The 24,980-nt window shown below is 41.5% G+C and overlaps 1 protein-coding gene across 3 annotated transcripts in view; it reads right to left on the bottom strand.

Moving 5' to 3' along the window:
• Window positions 1-470: 470 nt before the first annotated feature.
• USP45 (ubiquitin specific peptidase 45) overlaps window positions 471-24,980 on the bottom strand; it is a 152,033-nt gene continuing 127,523 nt past the window's right edge. For all 3 annotated transcript variants that reach the window (XM_083176997.1, XM_083176996.1, XM_083176994.1), the window contains exons 10-18: window positions 19,258-19,339; window positions 17,919-18,010; window positions 16,377-16,433; window positions 14,467-14,568; window positions 9,936-10,566; window positions 8,780-8,877; window positions 6,598-6,684; window positions 4,116-4,269; window positions 471-619 (exon numbers count right to left, since the gene is read on the bottom strand). In XM_083176997.1, coding sequence (XP_083033123.1) covers window positions 492-619; window positions 4,116-4,269; window positions 6,598-6,684; window positions 8,780-8,877; window positions 9,936-10,566; window positions 14,467-14,568; window positions 16,377-16,433; window positions 17,919-18,010; window positions 19,258-19,339 — 1,431 coding nt within the window. In that variant the 3' untranslated portion in view covers window positions 471-491. The remainder of the gene's footprint in view (window positions 620-4,115; window positions 4,270-6,597; window positions 6,685-8,779; window positions 8,878-9,935; window positions 10,567-14,466; window positions 14,569-16,376; window positions 16,434-17,918; window positions 18,011-19,257; window positions 19,340-24,980) is intronic.

Raw genomic sequence — 24,980 nt, 5'->3', positions numbered from 1 at the left:
TCCTGTGGCTTTGACTGCTCCCCCCTTCCCTGGTTACTTACACCTCACCCACCACATATGCAGAGGTTAGCCTGAGGTAACTTTAGTCCCCCCTTTGCATCTGATTTTTACTTCATGACCAATGTATGTGCTCCAAAATACCGTGTGCAAAGAAATTGGCAGTGATGTTGGTGGGCACAAAGTGGGGATGAAACTGGACGGCAGAATCACACAGCATGCAACTGTATAAGTGAAAGCCGTCTAGCTGTGTTCACCTTCTATGTGACTGGGCCAATTAAATGTAGTCAGGAGTTGGATGGTTGTCACTGCCACAAAGTGTTACTGCATTAGATGTTCTGTGGTTTACCTTGTTCCAGGGAAAAGATGCATGGTAGAAGATCTGAATAAAGCACTAATTGTAGATTTAGTACAATTTTTCTTTCTTTAGTGCAACTAACCTGTCTTGTAAAATATAGTACATGAACCTGATGCAAAGTATAAGAACATATTTATTACAATCGTTCATAAAACAAAAGATATGCTTGAGAACTGGGCACTCGAGACTCAGGAACTATTTGTACATGTGTGTCGCTGACGTATACCCACTGGCTGGAAAAAGGTCCTGCTTCATCCTTTAATACTGCAAAGCAAACACAAAAGTCAGTATTAAAATGAAACACATATCCATCATAACAAAACCAACATAAGTAATGGCTTTAGAAATATTTATATATAAATATATATATATATATATATATATATATATATATATATATATATATATAAAATGTATGCGTGGTCCGGCACTGCCCTTCTCTTAATGAAAACTCAAGTTGCCCAGGTGCCCATCGATGGTGGAAGCAGCTCCACTAGTATACCGTAAAGAAGGAGATGTCACTCCAGGTCTTTTCAAAAACAAACAGGTTTACTGATGCCTACGGCGTTTCGGGCCTAGCCTGTCTTCAGGACATAATGTCCTGAAGACGGGCTAGGCCCGAAACGCCGTAGGCATCAGTAAACCTGTTTGTTTTTTAAAAGACCTGGAGTGACATCGCCTTCTTTACGGTATATATATATATATAAATAGGGTCGACAGTCCAAAGATTGACACATGAAAAAAGGTTGACCATTAGGTCAACATGGTCAAAAGGTCAGCAGAAGCAAAAGGTCAACATGATTTTTTCACATTTAAAAAAAAAAAAAAAAAAAAGGACTCATACTTTACCATCCCAGTGGATGCGGAGGGGGAATGTAATAGTGTGCTGAGAGCAGCGAGGCACCGTGGAACACTTATATGGTGTCCATGTCGACCTATGTCAGCAGACATCAAAAACATGTGAGAACCCATGTGAACTTTTAGCATGCTGACCGTTTGACCATGTCATCCTTTTTCATGTGTCAACCCTTTGCCTGTTGACCAATAATGGTGGACCTATTGACTGTCGACCCATGCCCCAGCTAAAGTATAAACTCCACAAGCTTCCAGCTGTTACTGTTGCTCTGATTTTGTTATTGGGTGTATGGAAAGATGACAGCAGTAAATATACTTCACTCCAAGGATTCAAAGGGAAGACAATGACTGTGATAACACTAACCTGAGGAAAATTATACCTTAGACCCTAGCAGAATGCTCAGGAGACATATCAGCTCAAACATGTTTACAAGCAGTACAATGTCACACTGCTGTATAGGTAGACTCCCTCACATGACAAATAACCAAAAGGAAATCGATACCTTTAGAGAACAACTATGCATACAAATCAGACAGCTGTTTATTACAGATATATTACTAACATTAAAAAATATGTAAATCGAGCACAGTCATCATTTCAGCCTGCAATATCCATTGCTTTCTCTAATGGTGTGTACACACGGGTACAATCAGCATGAGATTTGATTATAAAGTCAAAATCTTATCAGGAAGTCTTGGCTGCATTTGACTATATAGTGCAGATCTGCACTATATTGTCAAAGTTGTACGCAGATCGCATGCATGCTGTGCAATGCGATCTGATCGCATTGCACGGTACTTGCACCGTGTGTACACACCATAAGGGGATTTTATATTGAAAAAATGTTACAGCAATTAGCCTGCACTATGATAGTGTGTATGGTGAACATGACATATTTACTTTTAAATGTTACATGTTCCATAACCTTTTAGATCATAGCAACCTGCCTTCAAGTCAGGAAATTGCATTGAATATTAATTAAGGAGTAAAAAAAACTAATAGTCACACTGTATCTAGGTATAATATGACCATTTTAAAAGTGGGGTATTTATCACAGCTTAAATAAATATGTAATTGTGAAAGATAAAGGATCAACCAATCCAATTTACATTTTATAGGCTGTGCTTGCAAAACAACAGTTAGGAGCTGATGATACTTTAGCAGAATTGTATCTCCTACTCAGCTTTAATACCCCCAGAGTCACAACATAATATTTAAAAACAAAAGACATCAATTTATTTTATGTTTCTCAGTTTTGGGTATTAATATACCCAATTTAAAAGACATCTGACTGCAAAGTATACACCTTCTAACTGTAAGAATTTTAGTATACGTAGGAGTATTTTACATAAATGGGTGTGGTTAAGACCAAATTAGAGTTTGGGCAATGGTGGGTTCACTCTTATTTTGCAGGCCAAATGTGGGATTAGAGCACCGTGAACTTTGTAATTTACCTGTGTCATGTAACTTTCTCTTAGAAAGTATATATCAATTCACTAGCAGCACAAAATACTAATTCTGAGTACTTAGTACACTACTAGCGAATAAAGAAGCAAAATGTAGGAAAAGAGCACAGGATTCGCTATCCGTGGTGGAAAGTCTAAAATATGCCAGACATATATATGTTAATGGGTGTGGTGCCCACAGTAGACAGAGCAATTTTTATCAATGTCAAGCAGCAGCTGCCAGGGCCAATTAAGTATTAGCGTGCATAAAAAAGGGAATAGATGCAAGGAAAGACCGTGTAATTTTGCCACTATATAAATACAGCATCATCTAGAATACAGTGTACATTTATGGGCACCACTCCATAAAAATACATCTTGGAACTAGAAAAGGTTCAGAGAAGGGAAATAAAATTGATAAAGGGTACGGAATCATTGAGTTATGATGAAAAACTAGCCAGTTTAGACAGGATTACTATATACAAATATATCAAGGGTAAATACAGAGAACTTTCAGGGGTACAGTTCTTATGCCAAGACCTGTGCACAGGACATGCAAACATCCCCTAAATTTAGATGAGACAAAGTTTCACAACCAGTAAATCAAGGATTTCTTTACAGTAACGGCAATTAAGATATAAATTACACTAGAGAGAAGATTGTGATGACAGACTCAATTGATATGTTGAGGAAAGAATTAGACACATTTTTAGCAGAAAAGAGTTTACAGGATTACAACCTTTAATTAAATGTATAGTAGTGGACCCAGAGAGATAGAAGACTGCCATCTTGGTCATAGGGGATTTCTGGATGGAAACAGGTTGGTGGTTGCCTCATCGGAGTCATTTACAAATATAAAATAGGGACTGCAGGAATTCTAATATAGGTTGATTCTGTTAGGTATTTAAAGGTCTGTTAACTTGGTGAGATGCTACCAAGGACTGTCTTTGCAGCACTGTAGGCCCCTGGGAAAAACAATGCACTGGGGCCCCAATACATTCATTCAGGGGAACTAATAAAAAAAATAAGAATCAGAACATGCACCTCATGCACGTCTCTACACATGCTCCCATACAGTGAATAGCTGTCAGCACTATGGCCTTTATTCAGATCTGATCGCAGTACAAATTTGTTTGGTAAAATGGGCAAAATCATGTGCACTGCAGGTGGGGCAGATGTAACATGGGCAGAGAGAGTTAGATTTGTGTGAGTTATTTTGTTTCTGTGCAGGGTAAATACTGGCTGTATTATTTTTACACTGCAATTTAGATTTCAGTTTGTGCTGAAATCAGATCTGAATAAGGTCCTATGAGTGGTGGATAACAGTATCAGGCCAGATGCACGGTACTGAATGTGATATATATATATATATATATCTATATATAACTCCTGTGCAGTGCGAGTGATTACAACATTCCCTTCATAATCACTAGCTGACTAGCAACACAGAAATACTGACCAGATGAATGTTTCATTGCATTGGTGGCTTTACAGGTTTTTTTGGAAGGCAGTCTGATCTTCACATATGCTACATAGTGTCCTTCTTTCATTGACCCGCTGTGCTCTACTATGCCATAAAGACTGTACAGAACACATCTATCTTCTAACACATTCTGTTTATGTGAGAAAAAGAAAAGACAATCATTAGGTGTATTCATACTGCATACTGGAATTTTTTTCTGCCATGAAAAATAAGACATTTTCTGTGCACACTTTTGGAAGTAACCTACCTATGGGCACTAGGAGGCGCTCTATTCCTGTCTCTATGATTTCCATAGTATTTGCAGTTTACCACTGTTTATATAATTACGAGTGAGCTGACACACTTGATATAGAAGGGGGGGGGGGGGGGGGGGTGCCTTCCTGGGTTACTAGTTTGACCCAGTAATACTGCGTTTCACCTGATTTTTCAATTTGCATTGATAGGTATGGTGGATTAGTGTAAGATCACTGATGTAGAATAGCACAGCACTTTAGGATTTGATAATGGAATGAATGTCTCTCTCAGGACCTACAGTACCTTGCCCATTTGTATGGAAGAAAGTGTATAAATGTAAATGTAATATATATACTCATACCACATGATTCCTCTGGTGTGGGCTAGATTACCACAAGATGTTATATATCTACCGCTCCACGGCAGTCACAGCACACAGCCTCTCCTCAGGTGGGATATCGGGACCACGCATGGCATATCCTACATGGGCAACATCGCACGCTGGGAAGCTTCCCTTCAGTGTAACAGGCAAGCCAAGAGCAGGGTGCATATCACTATTTTATTCCTACCGATCATTACTAAAAAGTGATTTTTAGCACCATCCGTTTTAAAATATTCATTTATAACTTACACTTTATTATTTTTTTCTATATTTACAGCGGCTCCCAAGAGCAGTTTGCCCGATTGTGACACATGAGTACCGATACCTTATATATTACTGGTTATTTGTAAGTTATACATTTATCTGTTACTTAGGTCCAGATTGTATAGTGTTTATATACACCAGTGCACCCATCTTTTTATTCAATAGACAGACTTTACATTAAGGACGCATAACGTGTACTGCAAGATAGTCAGCATAAAACAGCAGTATCAAACTGCAAGTCAGAGCGGTTACACCCTTGTGGTGCCAGATAGATAGATAGATAGATAGATAGATAGATAGATAGATAGATAGATAGATAGATAGGAGATAGTTAAATAGACAGAAGGAAAGATACATATGAGATGGATATGTAGTTGCGTAGGTGATAGACATAAGCTAGAGTGATATTATATATAGATAGATAGATAGATAGATAGAGTAATTGCTTTCCGAAATGGATCACAGTAGAACTTTCCTTTTGCCTGATGTGAACAAACCAAGGCTACGGAGTCACTGAGCTACAGAATGTAGTGACTTAAAATTATGTGTGACCTGTTAAAATTTTACATTGATGGGGCCACATGAGCATTAATCAGATTGGTATATGTCAAAATCAGATAAAGTCACCATATTCACAGCCAGTGTAATAGCCCTTAAACTTCAGGGAGCCTGTTTCCATGAATCCCTAATCCACAGGCATCACCGATTGGTGGTAAGCAATGATTGGCCGCAAGTCAGTGAAATTAAAGATGTAATAAAAATGGCCAATTTGCATATCCAATTTTGGATGAAATAATGGAATCCGAAATTTTAAACCAATGGTTCTCAAACCTTTGCGAGTCACGGCACCCTAGAGTGTCAGACGTGTTTTCATTGCACACAAAGGTCAATAGTTTCTAATTGAGGAATTCAGAAAAAGTATTCAATTAAGTAAATTGTGTTTACAGTATATGTCATCCTTAGGTTCGGGTATTTGATGGAAAAGATTTGCTTCTGTTTGTCCATATATTTTATCACAGGAAACTTAAGGAAAGCCTAGACACACTAGCCGATCTGCGCCGACACCGGAATCGGTGGCGGGGGGCCAGCATGGGGGGCCAGCATTGGCAAGTGTCCCTGATGCCAGGAGCAAAAGGGAGCGATGGCCGGGGGAGTTATGGAATGTACACACTAGGCAATATTGTAAACAATATCACTCAGAAAGCCCTTTGTGTGTATGAGGTTTTAGTCCTGGACCATCAATCCGAGACACCCTGCAAGTGCCGCGCGGAACCCAGTTTGGGGACCACTAAACTAATTATAATCACTTTAACTGTGAATAAATGTTGTATAATCTATATTGACATAACGGGGGACATTTATTAAGATGAGTTCTATTTCAGATGGGATGTTGCAATGGACAACCTATCAGATACTATTATCTTATTTATTTAGAATCTTCTAGAAGATAACAGTATCTGATTGGTTAGTAAATTTCCTTAATTGGTTCTTGCCTATTCAAACACTGTGTTGGAGCAAATGGCTATATGCTACAGGTTGAGCGGAAACAGGAATAATTATTGGAAGAAAATGCCATGCCTTGCATGTTGCTGAACAAAAAGGTGCCAAGTCCAATATGAAGGGAAAGTCCACGTGCCTATTGATCTTCCGTAGTGTTACTCCAATCTGCAATGAAACATGATTGATCATTACTTCTGATTACTGGCAAAGGTAAGTTAAATTCATCTACATGAGGTATAAATGCACACAAAACTAAGTGGTGGCCCTTAATAATAATAAATAAACAAAAAATAGAGACGGTAGATAAAAAACACTTGGCCCATCTAGTGTGCCCATTTTTTATCTTTTAGGTATAATCTTAAACCCTTTTGATCCTTAGTTCTTGGAAAGGATATGCATATGCCTATGACAAGCATGTTGGTGATGAAAATTGAAAGAGACACTCAAACTCAGACTGAGTGAGTTTAAGCACATTGGACATTACACTTACTACTTTATTGTGGAGTAGTGACTGTATTGGATCTAGATATTTGGGGGTCCTACCTGTTAAAGTGGAATAGATCATCACCTGTGATGCATTTATTATACTCCTTGGATTTGCAAACATTCCCTGATGAAAAATGTTAGATTAAAAGGTTTAAATATTGGATTAAACAAACTCTACATGTGGTATCCATGATTGCAAATCCAAAGATCCTCATCCAACTACTATGGGGGTAATTCAATATTTGATTCCAACTGTCACTATTATATTCCCCTTCCATGTCCACTAGAACGGTAAAGTATGAACAAGTCGGTTTTAAAGAAAAATGTTGACTTTTTGACATGTCGACATCTTAAATGTCAGTATTCCAACCGTTTTAGCATTTCGACCATATCAGCCCAATGAATGTCAGTATTTTAAACGTGTTGATATTTTGACCATCGATCACTGGTGGTCGGTATTTTGATTGTAGGTAAATTGACTGCATCCCGTAACTGCTAATATTGGGGTGGCTACAGGAGATGAAGGCTTTTCCAGCCAGCTTTAGATCCCTAACACAAATGTGACGTAGGTTAATGAAACAATAAAACAAAGGGTACTTGTTTCCTAGCACGGCCACAATCGCGGGCATCGGGTGTCATTTTTAGTGGTCTGCGACGCGACCGACGCGATGCCCCCGATTTTCCCATTGAAATGCATTGAAAAAAGTCAAAATCACGTCGGTCGCGTCGTATGCGGCTAAAAAAGGCTTAAATGGTCCAGACGCAATGCCCCCGATTTCCCCATAAGGAACAATGTTAAATGCCTCAATTTACCCGCGATGCCCCCAATTTCCCATAGGAAACAATGTTAAATGCCTCAATTTCACAAAATCATCATAGGGAACAATGGTAAATGGGCCAGAAACCCCCCAAAACACCCCTGAACAGTGAAATGTCCCCACAAAAGTAGTTGACGCCACCCCACGATCAACGCGAACCCGAAGCGTGGCGAGCCCCGCGAGGGGACGCGGATACCTTCACAAGTAAACGCGTCCCTTTGCGGGCTTTACAGGTATCCGCTGCGCTCGCCACGCTTTGGGCTCGCTGAGCTCGCCACACTATTCTATTCTCAACTCCACGCCGACGTGGATAGTGGGGGTATGAATAGGTCGGAGGACGCGTACCGCTGCGCTCGCCACGTTTCGGGTTCGCGTTGATCGTGGGCTGGCGTCAACTACTTTTGGGGAGACATTTCACTGTTCAGGGGTGTTTTTTGGGTTTTCTGGCCCATTTACCATTGTTCCCTATGATGATTTGGGTAAATTGAGCCATTTAACATTGATTCCTATGGGAAATCGGGGGCATCGCGGGTAAATTGAGGCATTTAACATTGTTCCCTATGGGGAAATCGCGGGCATCGTGTCGGTACCATCGCACCCGATTTTTTAGTGCATGCGATGGCCGCGATTTTTCCTCACGATGCCCACGATCATGATCGTTTTGGCCGTGCTAGGAAACAAGTACCAAACAAAGCATATGCCACAAATCTATATTAAGTTCATAAATACATATGTAATTGTTTTTATTTGATGCTCCTGCCAAAAAACAAACAATTTGAGGACAGGAGGAGTTTTGCCTATTCTTAATCAGTATTTAATCAGTATTTTTTGGGATTTGCCAAATATTTCACTAGGAACATTGTTTACCTTTTGCTAAATACAGGAGGAATCCATGTTTGTGCAGGTTACATATCAGACCAATAACATGTTTTCTACACAATGATCATATAACATACCTGACAGAACCGTTTTAAATGCAGAATGAGATTGGCTGGTGCTGCAGAAATTAAGAGCTGTTTCCGAGCGTTGGTATATACACTATCTTGCTTTTCCTCTAAGTTTAAACAAGAAATAACAATACATCATATAACAAATACTTTGCATATATTTAATCACTATCATAATAAGCAGCTGTAAAACCAGTATATTGTACAGCAATTATATTCAGCACAAAGCTGTGTATACCAACCCTTACGTACTGTATAATACTAAGAAGATCGTATTGTGAATAGATTAGTATACAACATCTTGGTCATAGGGCCGGGATACGGTCATTGGGTCACCACCGAGTTGGTCAACAAGCATTAGGCCGACACCACTAGGTCAACATGACTTTAGGTCGACAGGGTCATTAGGTCAACATGTGGAAGGTCAACACTAAAAAAAGTCAACATGTTTTTTTTTTCATTTACTGTTTTTTGACCAGACATGTGCCGACAGGGGGTATTTCATGCCCTATCATCCACTAGGGCATGGTGAGAGAATAAAATGTGTGCCGAGCATAGCGAGGCACCGTGCTCAAAGCATGACGAGTGCAGCATGCCATGCGAGGGGACACAGTGCTACGTTTTAGTGTTTATGTTGACCGAGTAGACATTCGGATGAAAAAAAAATCCATGAGGACTTTTTCACTGTCGACTTTACCCATGTCGACCTACTTGCTGGTGACCTAATGATCCATACCCATAGGGCCATATGATAGACAATTATAGCAGGTGTTATTGAGGATGGAAGTAGAAGAAGGTGTAAATTAAGGGACGCCCTAGACCAGGGCTGGGCAACACCGGCCCTGCAGATGTTGATGAACTACACATCCCAGCATGCCTTGCATCAGTTTCAGCATGGCCACATAGCAAAACGAATGCAAAGCATCCTGGGATGTGTAGTTCATTAACATCTGGAGGGCCAGTGTTGCCCAGCCCTGCCCTAGACAAAAACTGCAAAATATATCATATATATTTATTAATCAATAAAGACAATCGACATTAAAACAAGTAACAGGGAAAATAACATTGGCTGAATATAACGAAGTGAGAGATTTTTCTAGAGGCCTGAACCCTTTTCACTGACAGAAATGTATACATGTGCTTAGTATAATACAACACGTATTACCAGCAGGATGAGTGTTCCTCTGACACGTCCCTCTGTTTTCAGTGCACTTTTCACACAGCAGCTTGTTGTTCCCCATCAGAAGCTCTACAGATGTGAACTGGTAGAGACAGGATTGGACAGAGCATTCCTTGGAGCTGGTTACGTACCCCCGGGACAGGGTTTGGAAAGCAGTCTGTGGTGTACATTTTGTATTAGAATAAGGCTGACTGACTGTGCAGGTGACAGGCACTTCTTTACAGGATTCCAAGTCCTCTTCCATAGGATTCAGACTGAGCTTGGAAAAGGCCCCACTGTTATCATCATGAGCAGACTGTACACAATTGTTATTAGTTGGAAGGCCTGGTACAGTGATGTGATCCTTATGGTTGCTAAACTGTCCGTTTATCGCTATCTGGATTGATGAGTTCTCATACTCTGAAGCCTCACTATCTGCATCTCCATTGTTCTCCACCTGGCTCTCACTGCCATCTGATTGGCTACCAGTCCTGGAAGTATTTGGTTGAGCACCAATAACATCTTTTTTTGTGGTATCCATTTCAGGTTTCTCATTGTCTTCTTGTTTTATTGCAAAATTTATGTTGTCGTCAGAAATTGGTCTTAGGTGGAGTTTCTGTCTTTCATTCAATGGATCCTAAAATAATTTAATGTGGTAGTTATACATGCAAAATAGGTAAATAACATTGCCATATTGAATATCATTGAACATTTACAAAAAAACATTAAATATCACAATGTTTCATTGGTAAAAAGACCCGTGCAAAATATATCCATGCTCCAGATTCCTCTTCCCTCATACTGTATGTCTGCGAGGAATTCCTCATTCCAGAAGAGGAGCAAGATTGAGGAATTGCTGAGCCCACTGCTGGTGCCTCTACATCTTATGATCAAAGTTACACGGAAGGCCTAATTCTGAGAAATAAGGGATAATGCAAAAAAACAGAAAGGAACTGTGCCATTTGGAGAAACAAATATGTCACTGCTGATTTCAAACATGTCCAGAGATTTAGATTTGAGAAGGGTGTGTAAAAAATAAAGCTGTTGAGCATGTATCCTGCATGCATAAACAATAAATGTATATGCACACTTGTACTGCAACACCGGTTTCTGCAGATGCTCAGCTACTTCCTCTTTTGTTTTACTCCCATCTCAGAATCAGGACCTTATTTGACCAAAATGACAAAGTACTTGATTCCGATTTGAATGCAGTTTGCATTGCAACAGGATTCATGCATGCAGCGGTGACGCTGACATATGCAGATGCAGCAGGAGGAGGATTAAATAGACACCTCCTGCTTGCATGGTTATCCATTGCTAAATCCAAGTATCACTCAGATGGCCTGCTGAGTGACCCTCATGTTAGGCAGATTGGCCGCTGCATCTCCGTAGACCAAAGCCAGTTACAAAACCTGCACTCCCGAAAACAGGGCAACACTCGCCTGTGTCCAGGAGCACTGGTCGGCACTTCTTCCTCCCTGCCCCAAATGGCCACAGCTTGACAATCTGACTACAGCTGTCAGGCACTGATCCCATGATGTGTTTTGAACATGCACAGAAAAGGTACAGGTAGAGTATCCCTTATCAAAAATATTCCAAAAACTGTAGGTTTTCAGAATATTTTCAAATTTTCTGTTTGTTCCCCCCCCCCCCCTTTTGTAATACTCCCCTCATCCCCCTATGTCCACGGCAGCCATCTGAATCCTCTTCAGCGGCATCCCTGGGACCAGGGATGCCACTGAAGACCGATCCTATGGACGCCGGAGGACCAGGTAAGTATGTAAAGAAATATATATTCCAAAATCCGGAATAATCCCTTAGCAAAAATGTTTGTGGTCCCAAGCATTTCTGATAAGGGATACTCAACCTGTACTGGAACGTACAGATCGTCCTCCATCGGATTACTATGTTAAACCATCAGGTTTACATACTAATCTAAATAAGGACTTAGTTAAGGATTTTAAACTTTGAAAGCAACAGGCCAACATAGTAGGATCCAGGCTGCTTCAATGGAATTTGCTTGCTAAAGATGCAAGAATTTTTATGTTGAAAAAATTACATTCAAACCATGTTCCCTTTGCATCTGCAAAGATAAAATGGAATGATGGATGAACTAGGATTTCAGCATAACCCCGAAAAATGGAGATTACAGTATTCACTGATTCTTCAAAATTCTGTTTAAAAGCTGTGCTATTACATGAACATTACATGGATCATTCCTTAGCAATCAAAGAAAACTAAATTGTTAAATGCCACCAAGTTACCTACTTTTTCATCAAGTTACTGTACATATTGTTTTGCAAACCTGCTCTAATTTGAAAGTAAATGGTTAGTTGCTTGGGTTGCAGTTTGGTTATACTAAAGTACTATATAGATGTTTTCTGCATAGTTGAGCAACACAGCAGCATTACATTGTAAAGGACTGACCCGTCAGAGAGTAGGTTACAGTGGACAATATCACCATTTTGAAATAAGGGATGGGAATGTGGAAGAAAAATAGCATAAAAAAAAAAGCTCAAAAAAACAACCCTTTCTTTGGATTGTGAAAATAGTATACGGTCAAAAGAAGGTCGGCATTCATTAGTTTGATTACTGAAGGTCGACAGGCCTTGGGTCAACATGGCTTTAGGAGGACAAGGTCATTAGGTTGACACAAGCATGGGCAAGGTCAACATGAATTTTTCACTTTCTTTTTTTGAGTCGACATGTGCCGACAGGCGCTATTTCATGCCCTACCACCCAATGGGGCGTGGAGGGAGAATAGAATAGTGCAGCGTGCCATGCAAGGTGACGCGGTGCACCGATATGGTGTCCATGTCGACAAAAAGGTGAAATCCACATGTCGACCTAGTGCTTGTGTCAACTTGTCGACCTTTTGACGGTGTCTACCTTATGATTATCGACTTTCCTTTGCTCAACCTAATGATCTCAACCCATTAAAATATGATGCATACTGTTTACAAATATAATGGGTTCTCACCAAAAAAAAAAAAAATTAAAGCTAAAATTGTCAGCAGGATTTCCTATTAGCCCCGATGCCGCGTCGGCTGATAAAAACGGCTGGATAGCGTGATTAACGACTGATTGTCATTATCACGGTATCCAATTAGCTGCCATTTTTATAATCCGAAAATAGACCATTGGTTGGCCAAAAACACATGGAGTTCAGGAATAAGTCATGGCTCCCGGCGGCTACTTATCAGGGATTATGCTTTGCATGCCTCATACACATCAAGTATAAGGATAACAACGTCTATCGGGGACAAGGAACACTGGCTTCGGGGACAATAGTACAGCCCCCTGTGTACCTATATACAGCTGTGAAGCACCGCTGCTAATAAGATACCCCCTAAGTACAGATTGAGCCCCTCTCATTAGCTCTAGTGCTCGCCATAATGTCCCCGCTGGCGAGCGCTGGCTGAGAGGGTCTCCATCAGTCTGGAAGGCGCGAGCGTCTCACACACATGCATGTCCCAGTCACTTGGCAGCGGGGATCGGAAACCCTGCCTGTCTCCGCTGCAGGTAGACGGGCAGGGTTAGGGGGTGTGCGGGGTGGTGGCGGAGCTCTGTCGGAACAGGGCGTGCAAGCGTCTCACGCGCCCGCGCTCCCTTCCGACGACCTGGGGTAGATGGCGGAGGCTGGCAATTCGAACGGCAGCCCCAGCCTGAATGAGCCTGGCTCCATCTGTACTTACACCACTTTCTTATTGCCTTTCAAGAAAGTGGTGACATGCCAAATATGTTGTGTACATAATTATTTTTAAGACCCTTATGGATCAAAACAATTCTTGGTATATCAGATATTTAGATGCATTTATTAACAAATTACAAGTAATGATTCACCATAATAGCTTGCTGTAGACCAAGGGACATAATTATGACATCCATGCTGTGGATGGCGATCTGCGCATACCCCACTATGGGCCAGCAAGGAGGAATCAGGAAATGGCATCAGTTGCAAGGGCCCAATACTTTGTATTTTGTAGCTTAGTGAATTTCACAACTCCCATAGACACCTAATGTGGTCTACTTTTGTGGGTGATAATGAAAGTCGCATCAGATATCTCGGATATCCCCTGCACACTTTCTGGGGATGCTTATGCTTTTATATATATATGCCAAAAAAAATACTTTTATAGGTATGCACCAAATATTCTGTTTGCCTGCTATGGGATTTCTCAAACATTTCCTTATCAGCCAAGGCCTTTAAATAAAAACCTTAAAGATAAGTTATGTGAATTCCTTCCAGTCATAACACCTCCAATAAAGAGGCCTCAAGAATCATAAGCATAACTCGCAACTCAAATGAAAGAGAAGTACACTTCGTACGTGACCTTTCATGGCTGTTCTCTAACAAATCACATGGCTCTGTGGCAACTGTCACAGGGCGTAAGTCAAATCTGAGTACTGACAGTACTACAGTATACACCTTCCAATAGGAAGTAATGTAAATTTGCACAAACAGCTTGCAAAGTCTAAACCTCTGTTATAAAATGGATGCTAAAAACACATTTACAATGGTATAGAACAGCCTTACATAGTCTTTCCTTGTGTTGTTATTGCAGTTATATACATCACTATCCTCTTCCATGACCTGTTTAACTTTATGTCCTTTTCCAGAATTAACAGGTTTGGATACCTAGTCAGGAAAAAACAAAACAATGTTTTGAAATAACTACATAAGACACAAATATTAAACCTGAACTAAAAATGGTCTACCTTATGTAATTTATTTCCGACAGTACCCATCACAAAGCCGGGTCGGACCTGGTATCCAGAGCTTCCACATTAAACCCGGGTCGCCCATTATACAGAGGGGGACCCAGGTTTAACTCGTCTTATAAACCGGGTTAAATTGCCAAGTTGATCGACCCAAGTTATAAGCTGTGGTGCTTTCACACCGCAGCTCGACTCGGGTACATACGTCACCAACTCGGCAATAGCCCGGGTCCGAGGTGCGATGTGAAAGGGGTATATTAGTACTGTTAAAACAACATATTAATAAATTAAATATGGTCTTTATATGTAAGATTTATATTTTTGTCACCATGTTATAAATAAGCAAAACAGAGAAAGGGCTATTAAGTAATGAGCAACATGCACATAAGGAGATTTCTAATATAAGATCACCATAAATCTAAATGCAGGACAAAAAACGCTTTTTTTAAAGTTCTTCCAGCCAGGAAACATTTAAAGGCAATGAGACAAAGGGGCGGATTTATTTCTAATATATCTGGTCAAATCAGAGAGGCAATGAGACTGATATTTTTGAAGATGGACAAAACCATGTGCACTGCAGGTGGGGCAAAGAGAGAGTTAGATTTGGGTGAGTTATTTTGTTTCTGTGCAGGGTAAATACTGGGTGCGTTATTTTTGCACTGCAATTTAGATTTCAATTTTAACACACCCCATCCAAATCTAACTCTCTCTGCATATGTTACATTTATTTGCCCAAATTGCAGCCTTGCTAACAGGTCTGAATTATGCCCAATATCTGCACATTTACGGCAGCTCAAACTTGCACAAAAATGTTAGCTGCCCTATAGTGTAGTGAACACTTTTTAGTTAATTTGGCATCCAATCGGGCAGGCCAAATTTGAGAGATGCTGTGTCGTTGCTGGCATTTAAACGCCAGGGAAACGACAATTTATACCCTTTGACTGGAACTTTGCCCTGTACACTCTGTACACTGTCGCTGAGCGACCATATTGCCAGTGTGTTTTTTGTGTTGTAGGAGATAAATCTCTTAGAGCACGCTCCCGCAGCCAACCCTTAATGGTTGATGGTTGCAGGCTCCTGTGATTATGGCTAAAAATTGCTGCACAATGCACTGTGTACCAGCGACCAGCGATTTCTAGTCAAAATGAGGTAGAGACAGAATAGCTTGCCAATTTCAGCCAAAATTGCTGGTCGCTGATGAAAACGATACAATGAGCAATATATTGCTGAAAGATATTAAGCCAGTACACTGCAATATTAAGCCAAAATTGCTCAGCAAACATATTGCACCATGTATACATACACACCTTTAGGGGACTGAGAAAGATAATCATACAGTATAATGACCTGACAATAGCTACAATGGGCAACATGTTTCACTTGGGTTAGTTATGTATATTTGTAAGCTTGCGAGCAGGGCCCTTATACCTTTGACTTTCTGTAAATACCCAGTTTGTTGTATCACTGTCTCCTATTGTTAAAGTGCAAAGGAATATGCTGCGCTATATAAGAAACTGTTAATAATGGCAATATCCATGTCAATATGTTCATGATGTCAGCATTGACCAGATGCTTTGCGAATACTGTTATCAAGTGAACATCATGGCAGTCTTCTAATTCTGACGCGAACCCTCCTGGCCATGTTGACATTATGACAATGTCGTCAATGTCTTCCTTCTTCTGTTGACATGTAACAATGAATTCATGACTGTGTCCCATTTCACTTACCCTCTCCTCTATAATTGGCAGGGAAAGGTCAATAAATGCTTCCTGAACAGAGGAAATCTGGAAGTAAAACAAGAAAAGAAGCAACACCTACATTACACAGAATCTTACATTTTAGTTTTATGACTGTGCACACAAAATACTTCATGTATTAAATTACACACAATGTTCCTACAATTTCTTCAGAGCATGCAATATTAGTGCATATGCAGAATAAATAATGAATTCTGCTAGATACAATATAATTCCTGATGAACTATGCCAGCAATATAATACCTGGCAGCTTAGCCTTGGTGAAGGAAAGTACTGCACTGCATCAAAAGGACATTTACTGAAAACTTCTGAATAATGCTTCCGAATATTAAATATTACGTTCTCTTTCAACATGTATTTTTGAAATATATGATGTGATCTACATTTCTTTCACAAGTCCCCCAGGAATATTCGTCAGGCCTTGTGAATAATAACTGGACAATGCCTCCATGAGGTTACTTAGTGTTCACTTCTGTATGTGCTGACCAGTGAGGAGGGCATATTTTTTTTTGAAGGGCAATATTTTGGATGCGATGTGTTACTGCAGCAGCTGCACCAATACATTATGTCTAAAATTTTGCCTTTTAAAATTCAAAGATGCCCTCACTGATTAGCACACTGTGCCTATAGTGATCATCAGGTGCTGAATTGTGTGCATTGTGGTTCAGTTCACAAAATGGAAGCATAGGTGAAAGGCATAAAAAGTATAACAATGGCCTCAAATTGCTCCTACACATCCGTGTAGGGTATAACTGTCTACATCATCCAACACTACTCCCACTGCATACGCACAACTGCACCATCATTATGAGCTGCACACATCTAATGCTTGTGGCAATGGGTATGAATCATTGGATGGACAGACCATAGGTTGACAAGCATTAGGTCGACCACTGAAGGTTGACATGCATGAAGGTCGACATGGGTTAGGTTGATCCAAGCATTAGGTTTACATGGGTAAGGTCGACAGTCAAAAGGTCGACATGGGGTTTATCAGTATCTATGTCCCCAATGTTGACATGGCCACTAAATAAGTGCACCACATCCGCTCGCCATGCTTCGGGCACGGTGCTTAGCACACTATTTTATTCTCCCACCACGCCCTAGTGGATGGTAGGGCATGAAATACCGCCTGTCGGCACACAAAAAATAAAAGTGAAAAACCCCAAATCGACCTATTGACTGTCAACCTAATGTCTGTGTTGACATAATGTCCCTGTCCACCTAACCCATACCGACCTTCAGTCATGTCAACCTAATGTTTGTCGACCTAGTGAGTGTATCCCTCGGCAACTTGCACTTGGGAGAAACAGAGCAGGGGCTTTACACAGAGGCATGTGAATAATGAAAATAATAATAATAATGCATGTTAATAATAAAGGTTGCAAAAAAAAAAAAAGATGCATATCCAGGGGAAGATAAAAAGTCAAGTTTTATACTTCATATTAAATCGACCCTTGTTCACAAGCTGTTGGCTATTGCCAGCTTTAGATACTAATAAACTATACTTACATTCTCACATTCTTCACACATGACTGTGCTGGTTAATTCCCCTATGAATATTCTGTCAATGAAATTAGCTTTTTTGCCTTCTCTTCCATAGGCTGGACACATAGAAAATAATTATATTTAATAACATCAAGGGAAATTCTTGCAATAGTATAAATGTTTTAGTGACACAGCATTGTTTATGCAGAGCAGACAACTGGAGGTATATTTGTAGAAGTGACATATGTGAGCTATTATAATCAGAATCTAGCTATTAAACTCTGGAAGTTGCTAGATAAATGATATGTAGAATCTGATTTGTTGCTATGGGCAACATCTCTCACTTCTAAAATCTCCCCCCTATTGTGCAATGCACATTGTATGGTCTGGAAACGCCTAGGCCCAAATGTAATACTGTGGCATGCAGCAAGTAAGATTTCATTGATTTTGCAGCTAAATGTAAAGCAGCATTTTTGTAAAAAAAAACAAAAACAAGGTTCTATATTATATTTGCACCGTAGAATGCTTTATACAGAATGAGAGATTTATTTGTCCAGATTATAGTCTAATTAGAAATGTAACAAGACCCACCACAAGATGGCACTAGGGAATCAGTTAAAACAAGCCTGTTTATTGAAACTGAAACATCGCATTTGAAACTTTTTGGTCATAATGTTATACCACATATAAAAGACCTGATATATGGATAAATGGAATTTAGGGCACTGCTGAAAAATGTACATATTATTAGCTGAACTACATTACAATACATTTAAGGGTTAATTCAATTATATGTGAAGGAGAGGCTGCCGTTGCAACAATAGCTCATAAATTAACCCCCCCCCCTCAGCCCAATCTTGCTCCAGATTTGTGCTTTTTTTATACATAGTCCCATGGGTCTATGAACAAAAATCTGTGAGTCCGATTGGGCCATAAGTGTGGGATGTACCCGCAGTGGCGGATTACCCCTGGGGCCACCAAACATTCTAGGGCCCCCAAACCCGCCACCCCACTGCTGCGGCAGGGGCGGGTGGGTGCCAGGCAGTGGGGTGGGCAGCGGGTGGGTGCCAGGCAGCGGGGCGGGCAGCGTGTCCCTGCGGTGTATGTGAGGTCCGCCACGGGGTCCCTGCAGTACCAGATTTTTGTTCCAACCAGTCAGATCAGACAATAAGTATTTAGGTGTATGGCTAGCCTTACAGTACTGGTAGATTTGCCTCATAGGTTTTCTATTTTTACTGATTACCACAATTTCCTCTAGCATTCACGATCTACATAGTTTCTAAATGTCACCACTATATAAAACAAATTCCATTATATCTGTTTGTTGTCAAATAAAATAGAATTTCTAAACAATAAAAAGTACCTTTGACTTTCCTCTTTGTATCCTCATCTGCCGTTTTAGTGGTTGGGTTATTGAATGCCTTTAAAATGCCAGACTGAATGCGCTGCAATAAAACAAAGAGAGAATATTTTGATCCTAACTAATGACGGGTAACATAACGAGACACTGTGATCTAGAATAATAAGCAAAAGGCAAACTCCTTTTCTAATACACAACTACTATTATTATAGAACTGTATTGTATCTTAGCACAAGGAATTCTGACTATTCTGTTAAGCTATAGATCTACCAAAGAAAATAATTTCACATTTTGAAATAAAATAAAGTTCAATATGTGTATATTATAATTGCTGCTTTACCCAAAAGGAAATAAAAAAAGAAACATCCACCAGATGGCTGTCTCCACTATATAATAATTACAGATCAAAAGAAAATGCACAACAGGCTACATTTTAACCTACTTAAGTCCACTGTGAAATGAGAAAACAAAAAAATAAGATGTAAAAAAAACACAATGTTGGTAGTGAGCCCATAAAGAAGCATATGTTTTTTTCTCCAATATTACAATTTTATTCTGTAATTCTGTATTCAAAAAGTAGGCTACAGAAAAGGAAACTGGAAGAAGGGTACCTAGTACCCTGGTCAGAATCTAGGCAAGGGTAGTCTGCACCCAATGTTAAATCTGGAGGGCGCAAGCCCATATTTGGTACAAAAGTCAGGAAAGAGAGAAAAAAGGGGAAAGTCAATCTGCCAGAGTCACAAGGCCAATAAGATACATAAGATACAGTACATGGAGTTTTGGTAACTTGTCTAAAGTTTGAAGGGCCCAATACATTTAGGTATCTTTAATTGTTGTGGCCTAAGCCACCTTGGGGCCTAGACTAAGGAGTTATTCAGTTAGTGACGATTTTTTGATTAGGCACTTTTTTCGACATCTTGCATGGTGACTGGGGATTTGCCCTATTCAATTAAAGTACCGTCATTTTTCATTTAGGTAAAAAATTCAGCAGTGCTGAAAAAACATGTGGATTGCAGAAATAATTGTTAATTAGAATTATTTTGCTAAAAAGGGGATGTGTAACGAAGACACATCCGTTCACATATCTCTGCTGCAGGAGAAATCATTGGATGGTTGCTGATCATCAAATGATTTCTCCTAGCTCCGCAAATAAAAGTCAGTGGGAACTGACTATTCTTTGTGAATGCCAGGAAGGGCAGCTGATGTCACAGGAAGTTAGCCGCCTGCCCTCGGCAGACATCGCCCATCAGCGTACCCATGGCCGATTCCAAGAAAATCTTACAGATTTTTTACTTTTACAGCATTACAAAATAACACTTGTGAACAGTCAAACTGTTGCCTGTAATTTAACAATAGATTTTGATTATTTTTGTGCTTTTGACATATGCATATGTCTCCTGTTAGTAAAGCGATAATAGGATTTTAATACCTACCGGTACATTTCTTTAACCAGGCTGTGCTGGCTCCTCCCCTCTACTTCTCCTTACTAGCCAGTTAAGAAACTGTGCCCAAAGGAAGGAGAACGTATGTGAGGTAGGATTTAACATGAAAAAGTAATGTGGTGAGATTCACGCCAGCACACCACAACAAACACAACACTCTCAACTAAATGTAGTTAACCCTCTTATTGTGTCATAACAACATTATAACCTTTGAAAAATCACAAAAGTGATTTGTATGGAGAAAAAAGTCACCAAAACTCAGACAATCCAACTCAGGTCAACGGACCTGTAAAGGTACAACAGAATACTAAAGCCACTGTCTCGCAACCTGCAAGGACAGCTGGAACACGATCACAGTAATTGCAATCAGAGCACCGCTCAGTATCCCATATGAACTCTGTGAAAAGGATTTACCTGTAGGTATTAAAATCCTATTTTCACTATCAATCATATGGGATACTGAGGTCTCAATACAATGGGGAGGTCCCAAAGCTTCAAGAAGGGGCGAGAACGTGCGGAGCCTGTTGCAACACTGCCTGTCCAAACTGGGTATCATCCTTGGCCACAGTGTCAAACTTATTAAATTTGACAAAGGTATGTTGACCTGACCAAGTGGCAGCTCTACAAAGCTGCAATGCTGAAACACCCCAAGCAGCCGCCCAGGATGCGCCCACCGCTCTTGTGGAGTGAGCTCTCACAGAAACCGGCACCAGCAATTGTGCTGCCACATAAGCCTGTTGTATGGTAAAGTGGATCCACCTAGCAACTGATTGCTTGGAAGCTGGGCAACCTTTCTTTTGTGCATCATAAAGCACAAAAAGACACTCTGTCTTACGAACACGTGCAGTCCTCTTGACGTAAACCTTCAGAGCTCTGACCACATCTAAGGATTCTGGTATATCCTTATGTCCTAAACTGGAAGGTACCACAATCGGCTGGTTCACATGGAACGCTGACACCACTTTCGTCAGGAACTGTTGTCTCATCCTAAGCTCCGCCCTATCCTGATGAAAAATCAGATAGGGGCTCTTGCATGAAAGAGCGCTCAGAAACCCATCTGGCCGAAGCTAACAACGTCACTGTCTTCCAGGTGAGGTGCTTCAATTCTGTAGCATCCAATGGTTCAAACCATGATGATTGCAGGTAGGCAAGAACCACATCCAGGTTCCAAGGGGCTGTTGGAGGCACAAACGGAGGCTGTATACGTAGGACACCTTGTAAGAATGTCTGGACTTCTGGAAACGCAGCCAACTTCTTCTGTAAGAAGATCGAAAGGGCCGACACCTGAACTTTTAAGGACCCAAGACGGAGGCCCATGTCTAGGCCCACCTGCAAAAACTTCAGAAAACGTTCCAGTCTGAAGTCCGCTGGTGGAAAACTCATCTTTTCATGCCATGTATCTATGTCAAATCTTGTGGTAGTGTGACGCAGTCACCAATTTCCTGGCCTGGGTCATAGTAGCAATGACAGAGGAATGAAACCCCTTTTGAGCCAAGATCTGCCGCTCACCTTCCAGGCCGTTAAACAAAGCCACCCTAAGTCCTGGTAGACGAAGGGGCCTTGAACCAGAAGATCCCTTCTGAGGCAGATCTTCAGATCGCCACAGATCTTCCACTAGCATGTTGTGCAGACTTGCGTACCATGCCTCCGAGGCCAGTCTGGGCTATTAGAACTGCCTCCACCCTTTGGCTTTGGATTCTTTGTAACACTCTTCACCCCTGGATAGGGGGAACAGGTACACCAGATAGTACGACCACATCGTAGTTGGAGCATCCACCGCCTATGCCTAGGGATCGCTCATCCTCGAGCAGTATCTGTCGACCTTCTTGTTGACTCTGGAGGCCATCAGGTCTATCTGTGGTACTCCCCACAGATCTAAAATGCTCGCGAACACCTGGGGATGTAGTCCCTATTCCTCAGGCGGACAATCATGCAGGCCCTGCTCTTTGTCCCTCCTTGCTGATTTATATACGCAACTGTTGTCCGATGTTCCAAGAGGGAATGAGCCTGCAATAGAGCATAATAGACCGCTCTCAGCTCCAAGTTGTTGATATGGAGCTGCACTTCCAAAGGAGTCCACTTTCCTTGAAAATGCTCCCCTTGCGTCACCGCCCCCCAGCCTAGGAGGCTGGCGACTGTTAACTGAATCTAATCTTGGATTCCGAATCTCCGTCCTGCAAGTAGATTTGGAGAAAGGAGCCACCACTGCAGAGACTGTCTTGCCTTTGCTGACAGGCGGATTAACCACTTGCTCAATAGGTCCCACTGGAACACTCTGGAGTGGAATCTCTCGAACTGGAGTGCCTCGAATGAGGCCATCTTTCCCCTCAACCTGATACACAGGTAAACTGACACACATCTCTGGGGTCAGCACTTCTAACAGTAACTGCTGGAGTGCAGCGATCTTTTCCGCTCGGAGAAACACTCTCCTCTCCACCGTGTCCAATATCATCCCCAAGAATTGGAGACGCTGGGTCGGCACCAGAGAGGACTTGGGTATGTTCAGTATCCACCCGTGGTCTGACAGTACACGTCTGGTAGTCTCTATCGCTCTTTGAAGGCTCGTCTTTGACTCAGCCTTCAGGAGCAGGCCGACCAGGTATGGAATTATGTTTATCCCCTGAGTCCTCAGAAGGAACATCATTTCTGCCATCACCTTGGTGAAGACGCGCGGAGAGGTGGACAGGCCAAACGTTAGAGCCTGAAACTGGAACTGCATTCCCTGAAAAGGGGCGTCTTACCGGTGTGGAAGCAGACGGGAGTAAGGTGGCCTTGCCTGCCGTAGCCTTAGAAATTAAGTTGTCTAATTCACTCCCAAACAATCTGTCCCCGAGAAGGGCAGCATCTCCACACTGCACTTGGAGTCCGAATCAGCAACCCACTGCCGTAACCATAAGGCCATACGGGCCAACACAGCCATGGCTGAGTTACGTGCATTAATGGCGCCTAATAATTTTTGCGCCTCTCACAACATTTTTGCTGTGTCTTGGATGTGACAAAGCTTTTTACTGTGGCCACATCCATGTCACCCAACAAACCTTCTTGGATCTGGTTGGCCCATGTAAATATGGCCTTAGCCATCCAGCAACTAGCAAGCATTGGGCATTGAGACACACCACTGGCCGTGTATATAGCCTTAACTGTGGTGTCTAGTTTCCTGTAAACCGTATCTTTTAAGGTCGAAGTCCGCGGGACAAGGAGCACTACCTTTTTAGATAGGCATGACACCGAAGCGTCCTCCCACGCAAGTATGGGGAGAACTTGCAAACCCCGCACAATTAGAGCCATGGTACGCAAGTATGGGGAGAACATGCAAACCCCGCACAGTTAGAGCCATGGTACGCAAGTATGGGGAGAACATGCAAACTCTGCACAGTTAGAGCCATGGTACGCAAGTATGGGGAGAACATGCAAACTCCACACACACTTAGAGCCAGGGTACGCAAGTATAGGGAGAACATGCAAACTCCGCACAGTTAGAGCCATGGTACGCAAGTATGGGGAGAACATGCAAACTCCGCACAGTTACAGGCGTGGTACGCAAGTATGGGGAAAACATGCTAACTCAGCAGTTAGAGCCATGGTACGCAAGTATGGGGAGAACATAAAAACTCCACATAGTTACAGCCATGTTGGGAATGGAACTCATGACCTCAGTGCTGTGATGCAGTAATGCTAACCATTACAACATCATTAATGCCCTTGTTTGCAAGTATGTTTCATAAGGACAGTTTTGTACTTACTGTTTCCACGTAATGGAACGCTCTCAGCAATTGGGCCCATCTGGCTAGTCCCAGCCTGATTGTCTTCCACTTCCACAGTCTTAATCTGGGTAATGACTTCAGGGGTCTCTGGCACTAACATTGGAGTATTGGGGATGTCCTTTTCAAAGAGTGGTGGCGGTGATGTTGTGCACTGTGCTACTGGAACCGGAGTGGTTATGGGCAAGGGTTCTTCAGCATAGGTGTGGGTTTCTTCTGCAGCTGGTACTTGGCCACCTTTAGCCGCTGCTAGGCTGGAGACACTGTTCCAAAAATTCCCACTCCAAACGTCCTGCCCCACTGTGGTTGTGGTTATGGTCATTAACCTGGTGGAGCTTTTGCTTCAGGGTCTTGAGTTTATTAATTATTTGTGCAGTGGTCCTCGCAAAACCTGCAGCTGCCAACATCTGAGCAATATTCTTGTAGATGACAGCGTCTTTAACAGTACCTGCCTCCTGCCGAGAAATTTCCTCTTCCCCTCGTATTCTGAGAATCTCCCTCACCTCCTCATTAGACCAATTTG

The sequence above is a fragment of the Crinia signifera genome, chromosome 3, assembly GCF_055691185.1.
Source record: "Crinia signifera chromosome 3, ASM5569118v1, whole genome shotgun sequence".
Taxonomy (NCBI): Eukaryota; Metazoa; Chordata; class Amphibia; order Anura; family Myobatrachidae; genus Crinia; species Crinia signifera.
Note: the sequence above shows the minus strand (reverse complement) of the source record. Positions and strands in the feature narration are given on the sequence as shown.